At 38.1% G+C, this 22,914-nt stretch overlaps 1 protein-coding gene across 2 annotated transcripts; it reads left to right on the plus strand.

Moving 5' to 3' along the window:
- The first annotated feature begins 77 nt into the window (after window positions 1-77).
- Window positions 78-22,321, plus strand: aass (aminoadipate-semialdehyde synthase). Of its 2 annotated transcripts, none has more exons than XM_026919209.3 (24): window positions 78-218; window positions 1,491-1,740; window positions 2,749-2,925; window positions 3,151-3,235; window positions 3,462-3,529; window positions 3,786-3,932; window positions 4,040-4,118; window positions 4,308-4,435; window positions 6,301-6,449; window positions 7,927-8,049; window positions 8,143-8,254; window positions 8,423-8,482; window positions 8,781-8,848; window positions 13,251-13,372; window positions 13,493-13,622; window positions 13,725-13,835; window positions 13,937-14,045; window positions 14,295-14,435; window positions 17,146-17,313; window positions 17,681-17,776; window positions 19,904-20,019; window positions 20,126-20,214; window positions 20,304-20,480; window positions 20,642-22,321. In XM_026919209.3, exons 2-24 carry the CDS (start codon window positions 1,522-1,524, stop codon window positions 20,758-20,760), a joined length of 2,793 nt encoding a protein of 930 aa, XP_026775010.1. In that variant the 5' UTR covers window positions 78-218; window positions 1,491-1,521; the 3' UTR covers window positions 20,761-22,321. The 2 variants fall into 2 exon arrangements, with proteins under 2 accessions (XP_026775010.1, XP_053092667.1); XM_053236692.1 differs by lacking the exon at window positions 78-218 and adding an exon at window positions 226-363.
- Window positions 22,322-22,914: the final 593 nt, after the last annotated feature.

A 22,914-nucleotide genomic window follows, 5' to 3' on the forward strand; every position in this document is an offset into this window, starting at 1 on the left:
ACAGTGAAGTCATAAAAACGCGACGCTTACGTCAAGGACACGGAAGGAGGCAGATCCTCGCTCAGACTCGGGATTGGTGGGACGTAGGAGGCAAGTCAAGTGCTATTTCGGACAGAACCAGGGCTTGAATCACTTAACAGTCAGAAGCGTTTCCAGTGTAGAAACAGTCCGCTCAGAGCTGATCTTATTACACTGCAGCAATCCGTGTTGACTGGCAGGTCAGTGGTGTGTCTTTAATGCGTGTGTGTTTGATACCTGCCCGGTTTCCAGTACAGTGTGTGTGTGTCTGTGTGAGTGTGTGTGTGTGTGTGTGTGTGCTGTCTGTCAGTGAACCCGGCCTTTCCAGCACAGAGCACTACTAAGGTAGGTGAATGTAGAGGTACTGTAAACATGTCGGGTGTTGCAGCGAGAGACGCTTGGTACAGCTACAACACTTACTGCAAGCGAGTCAGTGGTGACTTAATGGCAAAAACAGCTATCTACTTAGCATTTGCTTCATTGACAGTGTCACGTGACCACAGGTGACTATCAGATCGGTGACATTTATAAGAAGGTTTCACGTGACCACGGGTATACAGTATGGAGCAGATATATTTAGGTTTCACAGAAATCAGACTGGCCTTCAGTGAAATGAAGCTCATGGCCAAGCAGCAGAAAGTAGATAAGTGTTCCCAGTGGAGAGGAATGAAATCTCGAGCTACTGTACATGAGAAAGTGTTCAGGCAGGTTGTACTCCACCTGACTGCTTACACAACTGAAGACCTGTTCTGCACTATTTCTGTAACTCCACTGCATTTATCTAACACCCTGTTACTTAGTTGAGTTCATATCCTGTGCGTAATTTATTACACACAAGCATGATTTTCTTTTTGATACTTATTTATCAGTGATATTAATTAATAGGATTCAGAGAATAGACCATTTCAAGTGCCAGCATGTAAAAGCAGGATCTTCTTTTACTTTATTATTTCCTGTGTCATATAGTGGTTTAATATTTTAAAGGTGCAGTTTGTATTTTAAAAGTTTTTCTACACCTTCAATAACCATGTCATTTGAGACATACTTGATTCACAATATTGCTAGCAATGGATCTGGCAATTTTTTTTTTCTGGCCCAGAAATTAGCTCCGCCTCCAAATGGAACATAGCTGCTAGCTCAAACAGAGAGAGGAGAGGGGAAGGGCTTGTTGTGTAACTGCAAACCGCCCCTTTAATACACAAGGATTATTATTTAATGGATTTGTATTGTTAACAGGCCAACATCCCATCACCCCATCATTGATTATTTTCCCATAACAGCACGCAGTATTGTGTTTCATTTCATACATATATATGTAGAATATATATAACACTTGTTGTCTTCTTGTATTCAGCTGCAGTCTTCTCCCTTCAAAACCAAATCTACATATACTGTCAGTGTTTGAAATGATTCAAAAAGTTTTTGTATATGCTCACACCACGGCCCTTGCTAACCTCTCTGCACCTGTGTAGTCATAACTTTTCCGTGAAGCCTGCGTGAGCCATGCTGCGACTTGTTAGAGGCCAGAGCAGGAGGGTGAAAGGCTGTGTGCGCAGCCAGCGGAGGTCGAGTCATCATAAGAGCGTGATGGCAATCCGAAGAGAGGACGTTAATGTATGGGAGAGACGGGCACCCCTTGCCCCGCAACATGTGAAGGAAATCACTGCAGCAGGCCACAAAGTGCTGGTGCAGCCCTCCAATAGAAGAGCCATCCACAACAGAGTAAGTACAAATGGGCCTGTTTGACACACACACAGCATAAACAACAAAACTGATCAGTAAACCATCTGTGTTAGTTCTGTTTGTTGATACCACAATTCTAGGACCAGCAGTCTTTCTGTTGGTGTCTGTGAGTTTTAGGTAGTTCATTAATTGTGTGGTGGTCTGGGAAACCCCTTTGCCATTGCGAAATTCTGGAAAACAGCCAAAAATGACAAAAAAAAAAAATCAGACTTTCTTTTTATTTAGGCTACTTTATAACACTGCTTTGGCTTTCTGTCTGCCAAGGTCATGTTGTGTACGGAGCCATTTAACAAACACAGCAGTAAATGCAGTTAGACTGCATAAAGATATCTAAAACCTTGTCAGCTAAGTCTGATTTTCTTACAGTTTGATCAGGCTGATGGATAGTTATACGCCATAGTGAAACAGATATAAGCCTACTCAATTCAGTTTGTAATTAGATACTGGCTGTCAAAATGTATGTCATGCTCACATCATTGTTTTGAAATATTTAAATGAGCTAACAAATACTGAGCAAGGTGGCATGTCTTTCAGTGGAACTAAAATTGGATGTGTAAATGTGATTTTCTCCTCTTACACTTCTCCTTTTTTACACACTAAAATGCTAGAACTTTATTCCTGGTGGAGAGATATGTGCAAGAGACACACCAGTTTCAGGTCAGGAAATGTGTGTGTGTGTGTAAAATGTCACAACTTGACCATGTGATCAGGTTTTCCCATGCCTCCACATCTGTTTTTCATATCAAGCACCAAATGGAAATTCAGGTATGCAATAGTTTTTGCAGTTTAAAATTAAGAAAAGCTAGATTTTAAAAAGAGATGTTGCACATTTGACCATTACTGTACAGTAAATAAAATGCCTTATTCGTGTCTCTTTCTGCCAGCTATCATCACAGTTGTGATGCTTTTTCAGTCATGTTAAGTGGCTTCCTCAGTTCTTATGAGAAAATGAGTTGTATGTGGAATCACACTGATGTCTTTTTTTAGTTCTATGAGAAAGCAGGAGCCATTATACAGGAGGACATCTCAGAGGCTTCTCTCATCATTGGTGTGAAGAGGCCACCAGAAGAAAAAGTCATTCCACAAAAAACCTACGCTTTCTTTTCCCACACCATCAAAGCCCAGGAGGCTAACATGGGTCTTCTAGATGATATACTCAAAAAGGTAAATCTATTCAATGATCTCTGGATATTTATCCTTTTTTTTTCTTCTTTGCATGCAGTTTGTGCAGACATTTATATGCCAGAGCCTTTATATGCCAGAGCCATAATTGCTGAACCAAGAACTTAAAGAAAATAAACCATACTTTGATAAAGATGCATGATTATTTCTGAGCAAACTGGTGTTTCAGAAGCTTAGATTCTTAAGTCAACATTTTACTCTTTCCAGGAAGTGCGGCTGCTTGATTATGAGAAAATGGTTGACGAAAATGGGTTCAGAATTGTTGCATTTGGAAAGTGGGCTGGTGTTGCTGGTAAAGTAATGCATTTTATCATGATGTTTAATGTGAGGTTTTTCTTAATTTTAGAAAATGTTAGGAAATTCCTTATGAAATTACTCAATCCAGATGTGGTTTAGCATGTTGGAAAGAGTTGTGTGATTCTGCAGTACTGAATACTGAGGAAAAGGTCAGTTGCTGAATATGGTTTTTGGAAAAGCTGTGGTACAGGCTTGAATGCTAATTTTCTCTATTCATGCAGGAATGATTAACATTTTGCATGGGCTAGGTCTCCGATTCCTGGCCCTTGGGCACCACACTCCCTTTATGGTATGAATCTCTTTCATCTGTTAGATGTTTTATGCTTCACCTAGTGTGGCAGTGTTCAGCTAGAGAATGATCGGAGGGCAATCCATTTATTAGCACCTCAGCCATTTTTTCCTCATGCCACTCAATGACTGTTATGTATGTAAAAAAATCTTGGTAAGCATCATATTTATATACCATATTAAGTCCTAAAAGGGCTAAATTCTCTCATTTAAATAAATGCTTAATGTACCACTTTTTTCCCTCAATTACGTAACAGCATATTGGAATGGCACACAATTACAGGAACGTCAGTCAAGCCATACAAGCAGTGAGGGATTGTGGGTATGAGATCTCACTGGGCCTCATGCCTAAGTCCATTGGTCCACTCACATTTGTGTTCACTGGTACAGGCAATGTATCTAAGGTACGTATGAAAAATACAGTACAATTCCCTTATGGAATCACATTACAAATTATGGCGTCTATTATGCCATTATTATACCATAACTTCATTTTAATCAATCTCTGTAGGGTGCACAAGACATTTTCAATGAGCTTCCATGTGAATATGTGGAGCCACATGAACTGAAAGAGGTCTCCAAATCAGGAGGTATTGCCTCCACCCATTTTTATTTGTTCTTTTATGTTTAGTTCTTGATGAGTACCTTTTTGTCACATTTGGTTTAACCTGAGCATGCAATATACAGGATACACTCTTTGATTTTGTCTGTGTAATTTTCTTCACTTTGACTTGATATTGTTTGTTGATAATCTGGGTTTATTATGGATGTATCTACAGACCTGACAAAAGTTTATGGTACAGTGATCAGCAGACACCACCATTTAATTCGAAAGAGTGATGGGGTTTATGATCCTTTTGAGTATGAGCACCATCCTGAGCGTTACACCTCTCACTTCAGATCCACTGTGAGTACTATGGATGTACAAATATCCAAAATGTTTTTTTTTTTTTTTTTTTTTATATTTTTACTGAATCTTATATGATAGTTTACAAACCTCATGATGAATACAAGTACTTAAAAGTATATACATTATATAAAATTATGCTTTGCTTTTGTGCTTTTTTCTGCTATGACATGGCATCCACATACATGCAGTTGCTAGTGAATTAATTTTTTATTTGTTATTGATATTGATTGTTTTGTGGCAAATTCAGGCCCAGGAATATTACGTCTGATTCATCTTTCCTTCTTCACTCTTTCAGTATACTGCCCTGAGCATTGACTTGAGCTAACTTTATGATGGGCAGTACATATTTGCTACCTCAGTTTTAAATTCTCTTAAAAATAATGTCCATCATTTATCAATCTTTAAGTGAAGTTGTATGTAAATGTTTGCTTAAGCCAAACTGAACTAAACATTTCCGCTAGATTTACAAAAGTTTTGGAAACGCTGATTTTTTTTCGTACTTGCTTGTGTATGTTGATAAATGTAAATCACCTGTAAATTACCAGTCACATGTATGGCATAGCTGATTTACATTTAGTGACGCCAACAAAACTTCATAAAAGACAAAGCTCACAGTGCTGAAATGAGTAAACAGCAAAATAATAATAATAATAATAATAATAAACTTTCTCTGAGTTAGAAGTGAAATTCATCTTGACTCCTGCATATGCCAAATAAAATATATATTATTTAATGGCATAACAGCACCTGAAAAGGTTAAGTCCCAGGTGATCGTGGACACCAAACACATCACACAGGGAACTACTATTTTTTTTATTTTTTATTTAAAGCAAAGCTTCTCAACCAGAAATCTGTTGTACACCAGTGTGGCCTCCCTGATGCCCTGAAGCAGAAGGGTATGTGTCATAGGAAGCCAGTGATGGCATGCAGCACACTAGGGAGTATACAGCTCATTGCATCTTATACCAGGTCGGTCACTTATCTGTCACTTAGTGCTGGCTGTAATGAAGTGTTGCACAGCATTAAAACAAGATGCCATTAAAACTGTCTGAGCCATTGTAGTGCATCCTCCCCTTATACAGCTGCATTTCTTTTTACCTGAAGGACTGGTCTTATCTTATTAATTTATGGAGGTGTTGGACTGCTTTCTTTAATTGTTTTATATCTAATACTTCTTTAGTTCATGCTATTCATACAAAATGACTGGGTTTCATAGAACTTTCAAAAATTTAAGTTTGTAATTGAAATACTTATGGTATTTAAACTTGACAGCATAATCCCTATATAAAAGTGCAGTAACTCATCACAAATTATGATTTGAAGCTGGTCAATAGAGGTTTATGTTATTAGGCTTCTTATGCATAAATTTACACGCACTCAGGAGCACGAGTAGGATACTAACTACAGGATTTTCATGAACACCAAATAAATAGTCCTACAGTTGATTTACAAATCTGTTTGTATCCATCTTGATAAATGAGGCACAATGACTTCAAAAAACATGTTAAAACAGTAGTGGCTCACTGAGCTATGAATTGAATGTGCAGCTCACAGAGTCATTTAACATATTAAAGCTCAAGAGGGCTAGTTAAGTCATTTCTTCATTAATTACTCAAGAGGAATAAAATTCTTGTGTAATGCTCAAGGTTTTTATACCCAGTAGAGATGTGCTCATTCCTAGACTCATTTACTGTCACTAAGAGCCATGTTTAATGTTAATTTGTCAATTTTTAATGAGGCTGTCGTTCACAGTAGTTCGCTTGTAATTGGTTTTCACTAGCAGACAATAATTTACATGTAAGCAACATAAGAGAGAAATTAACAACAGAAGGAGAAATTGACCTCAGCCATTGTGTTTAAAGGTAGCACCTTACACAACCTGTCTGATAAACGGCATCTACTGGGACCCACACACTCCAAGGCTGCTGCGGCGACTGGATGCACAGAAGCTTATGAGACCTTCAAAATCTTTAGCCGCAATGACAGAAGGCTGGCCCTCCCTGCCACACAAGTGAGATTTTGTTCAACGTCATTAGTTTTCCTCAGTTACAGTACATCATTTGGTGGTTCGAAGTGTTATATACAAGATGTTAGATTCTAAATCATGTGTTTTATTTTAGATAATATATAGCATGTGTTATACTTGCTTTAGTCAACTGTATGTTTTAACTATACAATTCTGATTGGCCTTAGTTTGATTCACTTTTTAATCCAAAAACAAAATTATCTGCACCCTTACAGTTAATACTTGGTGAAGCCTCCGTTGGAGAGAATAATAACTATAAGTGTCTTCATGAAATGTCTAAAAAGACTGGAGATACTTGAGGGATTTTGGACCCCTTCATGCTGAATATTTCAAGCTCCTTAATATACTAAGCTGTGGGGTATGTGGTTTTCCGGCTACAGTTCAAACCACGGGTTCAGATCTGGAGACTGAGATGGTTGGTCCAAAACATTTCTCTGATTGTTGCATCACTGATATGCCATCATATTTTACACTGCATATGCATACAATGGGTAACCCCATAGGGTACCCATTGTATTTTTTTTGTATTTTTAACGGCCTTTTTAATCTATTGTCTGACTTGTCAACAACCATCAGTAACTTTTGTGTTCTTTGGGTTTCCCATGGTAATAAACAACAAAGGGACTTTTCATGTGTGCAAACTCATATTTATAATGCAATGAAACATATTTTTACCCTGAGGAGACTCAATGGCAGCAACAGAGTTCCCAGGAACTCTGTGCAAATTAGAATTTTTTAAATTATTCTGTTGCATTTATTCAAAATATTTCCTTTATTCATCAGTAATTTTCACTTTTGCGGTATTTCCTGCAATTGGGCTCTTGAACTTACAGTTTGTCCATTTATCAAAGTTACATTTTGTGTATTGCCCACTGTGTCCTGAGTTTCAGTTTCAGATAAGAATTTTCATAATTATATCTGATATCTGCAGTTTCCTGGAGACAATTCTTGATCAGCTCTCTCTTAACGGAGGAACTCTCCCTCTTTGCCACAATCAGCCTTTTTCTATGAAACAGCTGCCGACTTTCTCTGTGCAACCATAACCATTTGCTGATCATGACAGCTTTCTATGAGTGTTTACATTTTCTTATTGCTTGATATGTATTTCCATTTGCTGTTTTCCTGGTAGCCTATTTTGGTACCACCACTGTGGTCCATTAAAAGAGAAGAGCCATAGGTTTATTATTTAATTGAAAAGCAATTTCTTCTTCCTGTTTTCTGGAAAGACCTGATCGTTTTATATTGATCATAGGGTTTTGATTGTGAGCTAAATATTTTAACTTTAAATATAAAATGGGTCAACTTAATGATTATTGTAATTGCACTGATGCTAACATTTAAGATAGGGATGTAAGAAATGTCTTGTGGACTATTTTGCGTAGCTGTGTTTTGTACTAAGCTGAGATTTAATGAAAAGATATTCCGAGATGATATTTCTATTTTCTTTATCGATCCTTGCCAGGTTCTTGGCGATCTGTGACATTTCTGCAGATACAGGTGGTTCCATTGAGTTCATGACAGAGTGCACCACCATTGAGAAGCCCTTTTGCATGTATGACGCCAACCAGCACATAGACCACGACAGGTATGAGTGTGACTTACTGCTGTTCAAAAACAAGAGAGAGCTGTAAATACTTCACAGAAAGCATCATTGTTTCTTCTCTTTTCTTATTCATAGTGTGGAAGGAAATGGCATTCTCATGTGCTCTATTGATAACTTGCCAGCCCAGCTTCCCATTGAGGCTACTGAGTATTTTGGCAATCGCTTGTTCCCCTACATTTGGGAAATGGTAAGACATAGCACTTTGGGGTAAGTAATAATCAGCTTCCTTATCAGTTTGGTTTACTTTTGGAGAAGACTGCACTGGATACAAGAAGGTTTGGTTCGGTCAGTTAAACTGTTAACTGTTTTCTGTTAATTATTAAGTCTTGTTTTCTTGTAATCTTTATATCCTAAGCTTCAGTCAGATGCGACAAGACCACTGGATGAAGAGAACTTCTCTCCACAAGTCAGAGATGTAAGTCTGTGAGATGTGTCCCAATGTCCTTTTATCTAGCCTGTGTTCAAATATGTCAGCTCATAACTCTGCCTGACAAGAGGGTATTTTTTAACATTTTTTGCATATCCATAGTTGCTTAATTAAGTAACTACTTTGTGACTGCTTTGCTTAAGCTGTCTAGCCTGAGAGTTAAAGCTTAACTTGATCTTCTTCTCTCTGTGTGTCTCTGTTGAGTTACTGGCTGGTTTAAGACTGTTAATGCTTTTCTGAACTTGTACATTGATCATATGTTGATCTCATTTTGGTCTCGTCCAAGGCTGTAATAACATCTAACGGGAAGTTGACTACTAAGTTTGAGTACATTCAGAAGTTAAGAGAGAAAAGGTAAGAGACATTGCATGCGTGTGTGCTATGTACAGTGTTTGGAAGAATAAAGCATGTCTGTTCTCCTTTAGCTACAAGAGCTGTTATGTTTATGCGTGTTAGTAAAAGATTAGGGAACTTTATGTAATGTCAGTTCTTCATACATTAGCTCTGTCATACCAAGTCACTGATTTTGGGCACATCACTCCAAAGACTGAAGAAGACTGAAGAACAGATAATGCATTGTCAATGCTCATTTTTATCTGTTTCATTATAGTAATGTGTTGTGTAACCTCTTTAATTGCTTTTAAAGTGACCTAAATGTAAAGAATAGGTTGAATAGGTCTACATATGTAGCTAAGCTCTGCTCAGTGTTTTGTCTAGTGAAGTAATTTGTTATGCTTCTCAAGGTTTTTGTTTATGTGAAGGGAGATAACAAGACTTCAGAATACGACTTCTCCCTGTACAGGATTGCACATAAAAACCATTGGACATTTTTAAAAAAAAATTTTTGTGTGTGTGAAACATTATAAGTACTTAGTAGGTCATCCTACTTTTACTTTTTATACAGTCTTTCCCTATATTTAGTCTGTGTATTGGATTTGCAGACCTGCCAACATTTACACATTATTTGTAGGAGCTCCGCGTTTTGTTATCGGAGTACTCTACGATGTACTCTTACTGGAGTATGCTGGTACGAGTTATTATCTAAAAAATATGCCAAAAGAGCAGGCTTCTTTTTTCTAATAAAATGGCAGATAAGCCAGTCAAGACATGAGTCTGAAACGATTGACAGCTGCGTAGTAGTTTTGAACACTCCAGTGTGGTCTGACACGGTCTAAGCCCCGCCCCCTCAGGCCCTGGCGGCGCACTCAGCGCTGGGCCACTTCGCTTTTCTCTGAAGGTAAATTGGCAGACGTGTTAAGTTCATTACCTTGAGATTTACATTTATGTAAATCACTGGGGACCCATTTACATATTTGGCATTTGGCAGATGTCCTTATCCAAAGCAAATTACATTTCTCATTTATACAACTGAGCAGTTGAGGGTTAAGGGCCTTGCTCATGGGCCCAGCAGTGGCAGCTTGGCAATGCTGGGAATTGAACACATGACCTTTTGATCAGAAGTCCAACAGCTTAATGATTTAGCTAACAACAAGCAAGTATATAATTAACATTTATTACTATATGGATTAGTATTATGGATAAGTAAGTCCATTATTTTCAGATAACAGCACAATGTGGTGTGTTATTCCGCTTATACCGCAACGATTACAATGTTTAGTGTGTTAATGAACAACGTTTTATCGGTTTATAGTTAGACTTAATGTTGTGGAAAAAGTTAGTTCCTGTTCTCACTTGTTGTAGATGCGATAAATAGACGTTCCCTTACCAGTCTCTCTTGCCCCTGCCCCACCCCCACATGTGCACGCACCTGGATCGCTATCTACAAGCTATCTCTCGCTCGTCATTCTACCGAGAAACCGGTTTGGAAAGTACAAGCTCCTCTGTCCTGAAGACTTTAAAGCACTGTGACTGACACCGTGCAAAGCCCTTACGACTGAGACCTCTTCCATAAATGTTAAATAAATGTCTCCTTACAAAAAACTTCACCACAAAAACGATTCTACATTTTACTTTGTTAAACATGTTTTTACATTCGTTTATTATTAGTTTATGTGGAATGTCCGCTGTACAAGTCCCTGTGAATAAGCTGTTACTGTACATTGACGTATTGGAACGAGCGCATTAATATAAACCTATAGTTCATGGTACAGCCGGAACTACTTTCCAAGCCATTACAAAAATAATACATACCTTGACCAATCAGATTCGAGCATTCAACCGTGCTGTGGTATAAAACATTTTATAACATTAAATTGCATTATCATTCATTAATAAATGAAACCATCCAAATTAAACCATAATAAATTAAATCCATTGTAATGGTTAGCAAATCGCTGTGGTATAAGCGGAATAACATCTACGACAAAGGGGGTCATTTCAATTCATCTCTGTTTAACAAAAAGAATTGTTCCAATTCGTTCTTTGATTCGTTCAGCGACTCTTTCCATAAGTTATATCAGTATACCAGTAAGTGGCGCCAGCGAGTGTCTTTTTAGATACTACAAGTAAGTCGTTGTTTGATTCACTCAACACATTCTTTTAAAAACACTAAGTTTTCAAGAGACAAGTTTTAATATTATGATTTATTAAAATTGGCATGTCCAGTCCACAAAGAGAAAGTCAGTGCAGGCTAGTTTTGAAGTTTTCATGACTGAGAATACCAAAGTATTTTTATTTTTAAATATAAATAAACATTTTTACATATGTGTATGAAGTAGTTTTCAAAACTACAATAATTTTTAAAAATTGCCATCAGTCATTTTTACACATTCATGTATAGCGGATTATGCTATGAACAACACATTCGTGTGTAGAGGTTTATGCTATGAACAACACAACAACAGCACAACAAGCTTGTCTTGTGCTGCACACTTTTCAACTGCACTGTTTCTGAACGAAATATGTGAGTCAGTACATGGAAATGAACGAGAACGATTTGTTCACTTAAAAGATTCATTCAAAAACACTGATTTGCTCACGAATGGAACACACCACTATATTGTGTTATTCCTTACATGATGAATTTGCATGCGTTAATGTCTGTAAAATACACAGTCGTAAAATCAACAAAATGTCAGCCATTCAAAACAAAAGGTCAAATGCAGCTGGCAGCTGAAGCCTGTGCCTTTCCCGTGTGTGACTGAAAGAATAAAAGTCAATTATTATAGAATCATAATTGACATATGTCACGATTATCTGTTTAGTTAGAAGTATAAAATGTTTTGATTTTTTTTTTAAGTAATTAATTAATCCAAAATGTACTTTGTTTTTGTTTGTTTTGTTTTGCAGAATTATGCAAAATCGAATACTGTGTTGTGACTTGGTATTATCTAATTAGGCAACTATCTATTTAAACCGTCCTTCATGAATAACATACTAAAGTAGATGGGTGCCAAAGTAAAACAGCTACCCCTGAACCTTAGCAAACCCCCCACCCCTCCAATTATCAGTTATTTGCAAAATGTATTTTTTCTGTTTAACACTTTGGTTATGATCATTGCAAATTTTCGTACTGTTTTGTTAGACTGAAATACCTTCCTCTAAATTAAAATTAAGTACCTAGATCAGTTTATATTGAGGATCAGCATGGAGTTATGACAAATTTGTGTGAATTTGTTTTACTTTAATTTGGAATTTGAATGCATTTGTAATACATTTGATAACTTTGTGTTTTTGCCTTGTATGTTACTAACCCCAGGAGATATGATCCCCCTGAGGGGGAATCTTGCACCAAATATTCAAGCATCTTTACACTGTCATTTCAAAAGAAAGCAAATCCTTTTCCCCTCAAACCCAAAAGCACTACTTTCCAGACAACCCCATCATCATATACAGTTTTATGTTCACACTAACCTCCAGCCATATGTGTTCTGTTCAGGCACAGTGCAGTCAACGTGTGGTTTCTGTGCCTCCCTCACTGCCTTAACATCTTGCATGGCTAGAGCACTCCAGCATGGAGCTTTCTCTCCCGGGTAGAGCATCTCGTTACCTCTCATCACAGCCACCATATCCCACTTGTTCTCGTCCCAAAATTTGATTTTTGGCATGCAACAATAAAAACAACAACAACAACAATTATTATTATTATTATTATTATTATTATTATTGTGTTTTTAAAGCCATCCAAGATTTTAAAAAATTCTGACAAAATTCACATTTACAAACTATTCACATCAGCCAAATCACTTTCCACAATTTCTAAAGCACACAATGTATCATCTTAACCATAGATGTTCTATTGTTTTTGGTGTTGCAGATTTTCATAAGACCATCTTCATTTTTCTTTCACATTTTCCTTCTTTCACGCTCCGACAACTTACTTTATGAAAAGCCGTCAACCTCCCTGTGCTTCTGCTAGTAGATTAGTTCCTCCTCACTCACTCTTGCCTTTGTTGCATGTCTTTGTTTTCATGCAGTAGATGTTCTGTAGAACGCTTCTGGTAACACGAAAAATCCAAGTGATTATAGACTGCATTTGTCACTCATCCATCAGCTTCATATAGAGGTGTTTTATATGTGTTGGATGTGTTTAATGTAATTGCGCTTCACATGGATGTTACAGTCTAAATAGATAATTATTACACGGTTGACATTTGAATAATTAAACCAATAAAACCAAGAAAATGTTCCTTCACTCTTTGATCTGGTGATCAAAAATCGTACCTTCCCTTGCTTTCAGTGGCGTTTGGGATTTCTTCTATCAAAAGTTTATCATGTCACACTTAAAAGCGTGTGTGTGTGTGTGTGTGTGTGTGTGTGTGTATCCTTTCTCATGGTTGTGCCATCCGGTTCACAGGGAATCAGAACAGATCCTGAAGAAAAGCGGAATGAAGCGTGTCTTGCTGCTAGGCTCTGGCTATGTGTCCTGCCCAGTTGTTGAGTATCTCACCAGGGATCCTGGCACCCAAGTCACAGTGGGTCAGTGCTATGGACTACAGCTTAGAAATCCTACTAGACTTATTTTAAAAGCGGTAGTTCCCTGTAGTTTATTTTGAGTAAGTGCATCTAAACTTGTGTTTCTGTTATGGTCGTTTTCAGCATCAGTGCTTCTAAGTCAGGCTGAGGAACTGGCTGCCAAATATCCAAACACCATACCTGTGAGGCTTGATGTGACTAGCCAAGAGGGCCATTTCGAGTCCCTGGTCAAGGATCATGACCTGGTCATCAGGCATGGACCCCATCATAAACCCCTCAATTTGTTTTCCACCATTACACTATTATATTACAAAAAAGCACAGCTAATCTTTTCCTGTTGTTTTTTTATCTTTAGCATGCTGCCATATAATTATCATCCTTTGGTAGCTAAATATTGCATCAGTAAGAAGGTGAATCTAGTGACAGCCAGCTACCAGTCTTCAGCCATGAAAGAGCTCCAGAAGTGGTAAACATTGTTTGAAGTTATTATATTGCCAGCTTGTGATCCTGTTTGCTGCCTTCGCTGATGTGTTCACATTGCTTTATCGCGGCTGCATGTTTTGCCAGTGCTGAGGAGGCTGGCATCACCATAGTCAATGAGATGGGCCTGGACCCTGGCATTGATCACATGTTGGCCATGGAGTGCATCGACCAGGCCAAGGCAGACGGTTGCACTGTAGGTATTGTGTGTTTGTGTTTATTTGTAATGTGTTTACTTGTCATGTGTGTTTACTGTTATGTGTGATGGTGTGATATATCACCATTGGTAGAATCATTAGCATCCATGACAGACATCTGACCAGTGTATTTACACTTTGTGTTGCATGTTGATTTGGTGGTCTTATGAAAAGATGGGACTCTTAGCCATTTTGTTTTTTGTATGTTCTGCTATTGATTTGCAGTATTTTCCCTTATTCCCACACAGGTGGAATCCTACAGCTCTTTCTGCGGTGGTCTTCCCACCCCAGAGTGTTCTGACAATCCACTGCGTTACAAATTCAGTTGGAGTCCATATGGAGTGTTGCTCAATACCATCAGTCCTGCCACTTATCGCAAAAACAACCAGGTAAAAAGTGGTTGAAAGAAAAACAAGCCAAGTAATACCTGATGTAAAGTCATTCTGTTGTGAAATGACTACTTTTTCATTAACATTCCTAGCTTGTAGCTACATTAACAGGCACACAATGAAATACTTTAAAAATAATTTTTATATTAATTCTTATTAATTGGATCACAGTCAACAGAATTTAATTGATTGTTTTTAATTCACCCTTTAGATTAGGAATTTTGGGCATGTACCTGTTGGTAGAGTTACCTGTTTAAGGTAACAGTAGAAGCACCTTCTGAGCACAATGATCCTGTAGTACGGCAGTCATGGCCTAATGGTTAGAGAGTTGGACTTGTAACGCGAAGGTTGAGTGTTCGAGTCTCAGGTCTGGCAGGGATTGTAGGTGGGGGGTGGGAGTGAAGTGGGCGCTCTCTTCCACCCTTAATACCACGATTGAGGTGAGACCCTTGAGCAAGGCACTGAACCCCCAACTGCTCCCTGGGCGCCACAGCAAAAAAGGCTGCCCACTGCCCCGGGGGTGTGTGTGTGTTCACTACTGTGTGTGCCCTTGGATGGGTTAAATGCAGAGCACAAATTCCGAGTATGGGTCACCATATTTGGACACACTTCACTTTCTCTTTTTCACTTTAATATTTTTAAGTATAGGTTCGCGTTTGCCTTGCCCCTCCAAGGTTGGGGGTTTGATTCCCGCCTCCGCCCAGTGTGCGTGTTCTCCCCGAGCTTTGTGGGTTTCCTCTGGGTACTCCGGTTTCCTCCCTAGTCCAAAGACATGTGTTGTAGGTTGATTGGCACCTCTAAATTGTCCATAGTGTGTGCACGATTGTGCCTTGCGATGGGTTGGCACCCCATCCAGGGTACCCCCCGTCTTGTGCCCCAAGCCCCCTGGGATAGGCTCCAGGCTCCTTGTGACCCTGTGTAGGATAAGCAGTACAGAAGATGGATGGATGGAAGGGTTTTTAGGTGTTTAGTCTCCCACACACTCTAGACAGGATGAGACCATGACTATTTTCTGCTATAAGTCTATCACGTTCTATAAAAACAAACACATACAACAAAATAAAATGTTGTTAAACTGAGAGAAGTTTAACCCATAGCTGCTCAGTTTGTGAGTTTGCCTCGTTTATCGCTTTTCCTTTCTTTAAATATGGGAAATAAACCCTGAGGACTGTGGTTCATGAGTGCGAATTTCTTTCCTATCGATATATTTTCAATGTGTTGTCACTTAGCTAATGATTGTAAAACAACAATTTATTTTGATAAAACATTATGCATATGTAATTGCTGATAAACCTAGCTTACAGCTGACTGATAGCAGGCAGTGAACTCCTGCGTAGTCACTTCAGTTTAGCAACTTAGTGACCATGCGATAACACATTGTAACTCATACATAAATACAGGGACATGACTGTAATATTATACTTTTATAATGTCAAAAGTGGAAAGTGAAAAAAAAACAAGGTATGTGTTTTATCTTTTTACTAACTTTTGACATTTTAGCTCGGTAACCTGATGAATGAGGAGTAGTGCTGGTGATACCAACATCCGGTTTTCATACTGATTTCAAAGCTATATTTAAAAAAAAAAAAAAAAAAAATGAAAGAGCCCCCTTGTGAACATATTATGTCAAGAACACTCATTGTAATCCCTTGCGATAAAGGGAAAAGTTGGAGATGAATTTATGAACACTATATATTGGAATTACAATTATAAATGTGTATAACTGTTTGGTTGAGCTTGGTTGAGCTTGGCCATTTTATTAGGTGCACCTTGCACATTTGCTGCTATGATCAGTTTGTCACCACCTCAGTACTCCATCTGTTAATTGAATAGGACTAAGACAGGACCACGGGTTAAATAATACTAAGGGTGTTGTTTAAGTGATGGACTGTTCGCAACACAGAAGTCACACTGTTATGTTACACTGCTGTTAGTGAGTGTGATGCTGGTCTGAGCTGATATGATTTATCAGATGCACCAATGTTTTCTAGGATTTTTACACACCTCCATGTCACTGCTGATATGGAAAGAGTCCAGCAGCCAGCATTGGTTTTAAGGTTGGAAACTGACATTGAAAAGGCGATAGAGGACAATTAACACACACTGTATTGACTGAGTTGCCATCTCTAACTGAACATTTACATGGTGGATGTGTATAATAAAGTAGACAGTAAGTTAAGACACAGTTTAAAACCTCAGCCACACTGCTGCAGTCAGTGTCACTGATGTGCTGAGAATGATCCTCCAGCCAATAATATCAGTGATAGACTACGTTTAAATTAGGGCCAACAAATGTAGGTAGCATTGAGGTATATAGGTATGTGTATTCTAGGGATAAACCAAATGTGAATAATTTAACCAAATACAAATACATTAATCAGATTGAACTGATAATGTGTTCTAAACAGATACAAATACAGATACAAATAGGAGGTGCACTATTCTTTTTTTTTTTTTGTGAGTGATGAAAGAGCATGAGAAGAGCACACTGATTAATGCTAATGTGAGTTACACTGCACAATGTATTTAATTCTTATTTCTTCGCTGTGCTTTTAATTAGGGTACCAGTGTGTGTTTTTTTCCCAGTGAACTAATGTTCAGATTTAATTCCAAAAAATTAAAAATTGAATTAAATCAAAAAAAAAATTTAATAGTGGACGGCACTGGTGTAAGAGTTTTTGTTTGGTGTGTGTGTGTGTGTGTTTTCCAGGTGATCAGTATTTCCCCTGGTGGGTCTCTAATGGATGCCACCGTGCCCATGGACTTCTTGCCAGGTTTTAACCTTGAGGGCTTTCCCAATCGAGACAGCACCAAATATGCTGAAGCCTATGGCATTGAGTCTGCACACACACTGATCAGAGGGACTCTACGCTTTAAGGTTTTACACCCAGCAACCATTTTCTGTCAGACCAATTAGGCTTGTACTACAGCTTGTACGACAACTTGGTGCACAATTCTAAGCCATAATAATACAACTTGATAAGCCTGATCTTATAATAATAAATACAAAGCCTGTAATGAGAAGCTTGTAATTTTAGTAGAGTTCTCTCCTGCTACTGTCTAGACATGTGTGCAGCTGCTAGATTTTCAGGTTGAGCTAGATTTCACACATACCATTGATATTTCTGACCCCAGAAACTCAGAGAGGTGATTTATTTTTAGAACTTATTCCTTTGTCCCAGGCGAGAAAGGAATGGCATCCTGAGTGAACACTTTCAGCATGTCTTTGTGCTTTGTTCCCACAGGGCTTCTCCAGAGCAATGAGCAGCTTTGTAAAACTAGGCCTGATCAACACTGAGCCTTGCCCAATGTTGGAACACACAGCCGATCCTGTCTCCTGGGTACACACTTAATTTACTTATATACATTGAGGCCATTAGTGAAAATGCCTCTGTTTGGCATTCTTTTCTAATTTAATACCAAAAAAATTGCAAATTATCAGCAACAACTTGACTGAAAATTTAAATGGCGACTTAGAAATATTGAATATTGAACTTTTCCCTTTGCTTTAAATGCTTTAAGTGGTTGCTTGTTCTTAGAAATCAGAGATCAGAGACTTTTTTCTGTAGTTAGGGTAAGGCTCTACCCGAAACACATTAAATATGTGTATATTTAAATATTTGTGATGTGCTTAGTGATTCTGGCATTTATTTATTTCTAAATGTGCAATTTCATTATTCCTGTGAGAAGCTAGCTGTTGTGTGCTGTGCTGATCTCACAGGAGGACATTGCTTGCTAGCACAGTTACAGTGGTGTTTAATGGGAGAAAAAATTTCAGTGATCTCAAATGTAACAGATAACATTAAGGTTTTGCTCCTAAAAACAAAAGAGAAAGAATTTCTCTTCTCAGTCAGCATTTTCCAGCAACAGAAAGTGCTGCAAAATGCAATGTTGCTACACTCACCGAGCACTTTATTAGGAACACTATACTAATACTGGATAGGCCTTTGCTCTCAAAACAGCCTCAGTTCTTTGTGACATGGATTCCACGAAATGTTGGAAACATTCCTTTGAGATTCTGGTCCATGTTGACATGATCGCATCACACAGTTTCTGCAGATTTTTCAGGTGCATTTTCATGCTGTGAATCTCCCGTTCTACCAAATCCCAAAGGTGTTCTATTGGATTCAGATCCGCTGACTGGGAAGGCCACTGAAGATCACTGAACTCACTGTCATGTTCATGAAACCAGCTTGAAATGTTTTGTGTAATGGTGCAATATCATACTGGAAGTAGCCATTAGAAGATGAGTAAATTGTAGCCATGAAGGGATGCACATGGTCAGCAACAACACTCAAATAGACTGTGGCATTCAAGTGATGATTGGTATTAACGGGCCCAATTGTGCCAAGAAAACATTCCTCACACCATTACACCACCTCCACGGGCCTGGACTGTTGGCACAAGGCACAATAGGTCCATGGATTCATGATGTTGGTGCCAAAATCTGACCCTACCATCTGTCTGCCTTAGCAGAGATTCATCAGACCAGGCTACATCTTTCCAGTCTTCAGCTGTTCAGTTTTGGTGAGCTTGTGCCCACTGGATCACAGGCTCAGTTTTCTGTTCTTGGCTGACAAAAGTGGAACTTGACTTCTGCTGTTGTAGCCCATCCACCTCAAGGTTCGACATGTTGTGCATTCTGAGATGCTTTTCTGTTCACCACAATTGTACATAGTGATTATTTGAGTTAATGTACCCTTTCTGTCAGCTCGAACCAGTCTGGCCATTCTTCACTGACCTCTCTCATCAAAAAGGCGTTTCTGTCAGCAGGACTGCCACTCACTGGGTGTTTTTTATTTCATATACCTGAATGTCCCAGGAGATCAGCAGATATAGAAATACTCAAACCAGCCCGTTTGGCACCAACAATCATGCCATGGTCAAATTCGTATCTGCAACAGATAATCTTGGCTGATTAGATAATTGCATGAATGAGTAGGTGTTCCTAATAAAGTGCTCGGTAAGTGTATATGACAGTTGCTATGAGTTACAGTGGAGACTCTGCTCAGGCTAGATAGCAACCCATGAGATGATGAGCATGATGGCATTGATGCCGGTATTAGCATTAAAGATGAAGCTGTGGAATTTTATCTGCTTGAGCAAAGTGTACAGGTGAGGATGTGGGACTAAAGTGCTGCTGCATCGCGCTCCTTTAAGTAGACATGACGCAAGGGTTAATTTCTCCTTGTGCCACTATCAGCAGGTAATTGACTGGCATTGTGGGTAACGTAGAAAACAGTTAACCAAAGTGAAAACAGACTAACGTCAATAAAAGTAAATATAATAAAAACAATAAAAACCCGGAAATTAATCATTAAATAAATTTTGGACGCCATTGAAGATCACATGTTAATTATATATATTAATGTATAGAATGATCGGTGTGGATCAAATACAACTAGAAGCACATGAAAAACAGCTCATATTTTTTAGATTTTAATATAGTGCTTCCACCTTTCCTGCAGAAAGAGCTCCTGTGTAAGCAGATTGGCCTGACCTCTGATGTTAGCACTGAGTCTTTTGAGGAAGCTGTGTTCAATCAAATTGGAAGAGATGAGTTCAGGATGCAGACTCTCAAATGGTGCGTAGTGAAACTGAACCAGATCAACACAGACACTCTTTTTTCAATCTCTTTCAGGATTTTGTTTGGATCTTGTAATCCAAGTAGACATGTTTGTCTCTTCCAGGTTTGGGATGCTGAGTGAGGAGCCTGTGCCTCATGCTAACACCATCCTGGAAGCACTTGCTAAACACCTGGAGGCTAAGCTGTCTTTCGGTAAACTATAGATATCCACCTGTCACACTTAAAACATTATCTGTCTGGAACTGAAGGCTAAGCTATCATACCATTTCATGTTATATCAGATAAAGGAGAGAGAGATATGATCATCATGAAGAATAAGATTGGCATCAGACATCCTACAGGAGAACTTGAGATGAAGCACATCAGTCTGGTGGTCTATGGAGATGCTAATGGCTTTTCTGCCATGGCCAAAACAGTGGGCTACCCTGCTGCTATTGCAGCTCGTATGGTCCTGGATGGTAAAATATCCACATCAAGTCTACTTGCTCTATACGTGCAAAAATTGCATTTGATCTTTCTGATTGTTTCGTGTTTTGCTTTTTTATATGCATGTTAACCATGACACTTCTCATCTGGAATGGGATGCAAATTCAAGCTAACACTCTGTTGTTCTTTTCAGGTGAGCTGAACACTAAAGGACTTGTTGTACCAATAACGAAGAATATCTATGCACCTGTTTTGAGGAGACTTCAGCAGGAAGGCATTCAGTTCACCACCAAAAGCACAATATCAGAGTAATGTTCTGTAAAATCTACTCACGCTGCTGATAAATGGATGATTATCTATTTTCTTAATCAACTGCTTTTCACTTTTGTCTGATGAACTACTGAATGCTTTGGAATGTTTGCTTCCTCCTGTAAAATTACTTTATATTGTAACGGTTTTATTTAGATATTCCAGCTTGTAGGTCAGTACATATCCCTCTACAACCCTTAAAGCACCTGTGCATCAAGCAGTGAGAAGGGCATGATGCTTTACTATGATGTATTCAACACATTTATTTCAACCAAGAAAAAAACTAAATTGAACTAAACTGCACATTTTTTGTCAAACAGACGAATTTGTTTTCTAGTACGTATTTCAGATGGGTTCCCAAACTAGGGGAGAAACTCACTATTTCCTCTTTTTGTTTAAATATCGAAGGCAGATTTTGTGTGCTGTTGTTTTTAAAATGTTACTTGGAGTCACCTTCAGACAAGCCACATTTCAAGTAATAGGGTATTTGCTATTTTAGGCTTTTTCACTATCCTAACACACTGCAGTAGCAATAAGAAAAAAAATGGAAGAATTTCACCATCCATCTACCTCTGCTAAACAAACTAGCATACTTGTGCACTATTCTCAACCGTTATTGAGTTCTAACACTAACCGTTTTTCTAACATTACAGTTAGTGTTTGAATTTTAAAAACCTCTCAAACCTCTTCAGACTTACAGAAATGTCTGTTTTGTGTACCAGTCTTCTGGATTTTCTAGATTAGTAAATACTTTTGAATGTAAGATCAGAGTAGTCGATTTGCGACACAGCCCATGACAGCAGTCATTACTACGGCGTGCAGTTTTAAAGGTGCATTAGGTAAGATTTCTCAAAATTTGTCAAGAGTAGGTCTCTGATTTGCAGGAGTCCTATATTGTAAATCTGGAGTTTTACAAATGTAGGTGAAGGTTTGGGGTAGCAGAAAATTCATGATGTCCATTTGAGTTCATTTACCCATACAGTTTGGGAACCCTTGATATATTTTCTAGTTTCTTTCTGGAATTTTTGTTCTAGTATTTCAGTTACTGTCAATAAATTTCATGTTAATAAACTTCGAATTTCATAGCTAGAAATGTGACTGAAGGGAGGTTCAGTGCTCTTTGTTTAGTTTCTGAATGCCATCATTAATTTATTTAAAGCAGCATGTCAGTAGCTCCAGTCACAGCACTCATCAATACAGAACTGACACTTCTCACCTGTATGATATCAAAACTGATGAGTTGTTCCTCATGAACCCCAATTCATAATTTGATCATATTTGTTACAAATTGTATATATCTCTAATCTGTGTAAAAAAAATAAATAAATAAAAATAAAAAATAAATAAATTAAAAAAAAGTCCATCAATATGTACTTTTATGAAACAATAAATAAATGGCAGAAAAAATAATTGCTAAACAAACCCAATGAGATATTTTGGCAGTGATACTGTAGAAAGCTTGTCATAATATGATAAAGGTCAGATTTTTGCAAATCCATTGAACTTTTGGATATTTGCAAACCATGGAAGCCAATCACTATTCAAATAAACTGATTTTAACAGATTGGATTTTTGTTAATCGTTTCTTTGCCTTGTGCAGAATAACACCAATCAACACTTTGTAAGCCTCTCCTGTTGGCCTATAAGACTATCACAGCCATGAACCTGATGTCTTCCTGCACTTTACATTGTCGTTTTCTACCCTAATACATCTTAAACTCATTATGGATGTTATTGAAATGATTCATTATGTTTGCTACAGTAAATTACAGTTCATTAGTTCGCTTGGAAATTGCCTTTGCCTCAGTTTGAGTCATTATGTTTGCTAATTTACAAACCACAAATCCATTTCCCTAGTGCTGCATCTTGCTTCAGATGCACATGTCTATAAGATTTCAGTATATTACTTTTAGAGTTTGGTTGTTTTTCTTTTTCTTGTTATAATGCTATGATCCAAAGCTGCTTAAACCAGGGAGCCTGTTATAGTAGTATTATAATAACATTTGATCTGCTTTGTTAAATCACTGTGTTTAGTTGCTACAAGTTTCTTGATCAGACAGTAACAGTCATAGCCATAGTGTTGCTTTTGCCCAGTTAGTGCCACGTGGCGAGTCTTTCTTAAGTAGGCCACCAAGCTCAGGATAATTAGTTTTAATA

The sequence above is a fragment of the Pangasianodon hypophthalmus genome, chromosome 9, assembly GCF_027358585.1.
Source record: "Pangasianodon hypophthalmus isolate fPanHyp1 chromosome 9, fPanHyp1.pri, whole genome shotgun sequence".
Classification (NCBI taxonomy): domain Eukaryota; kingdom Metazoa; phylum Chordata; class Actinopteri; order Siluriformes; family Pangasiidae; genus Pangasianodon; species Pangasianodon hypophthalmus.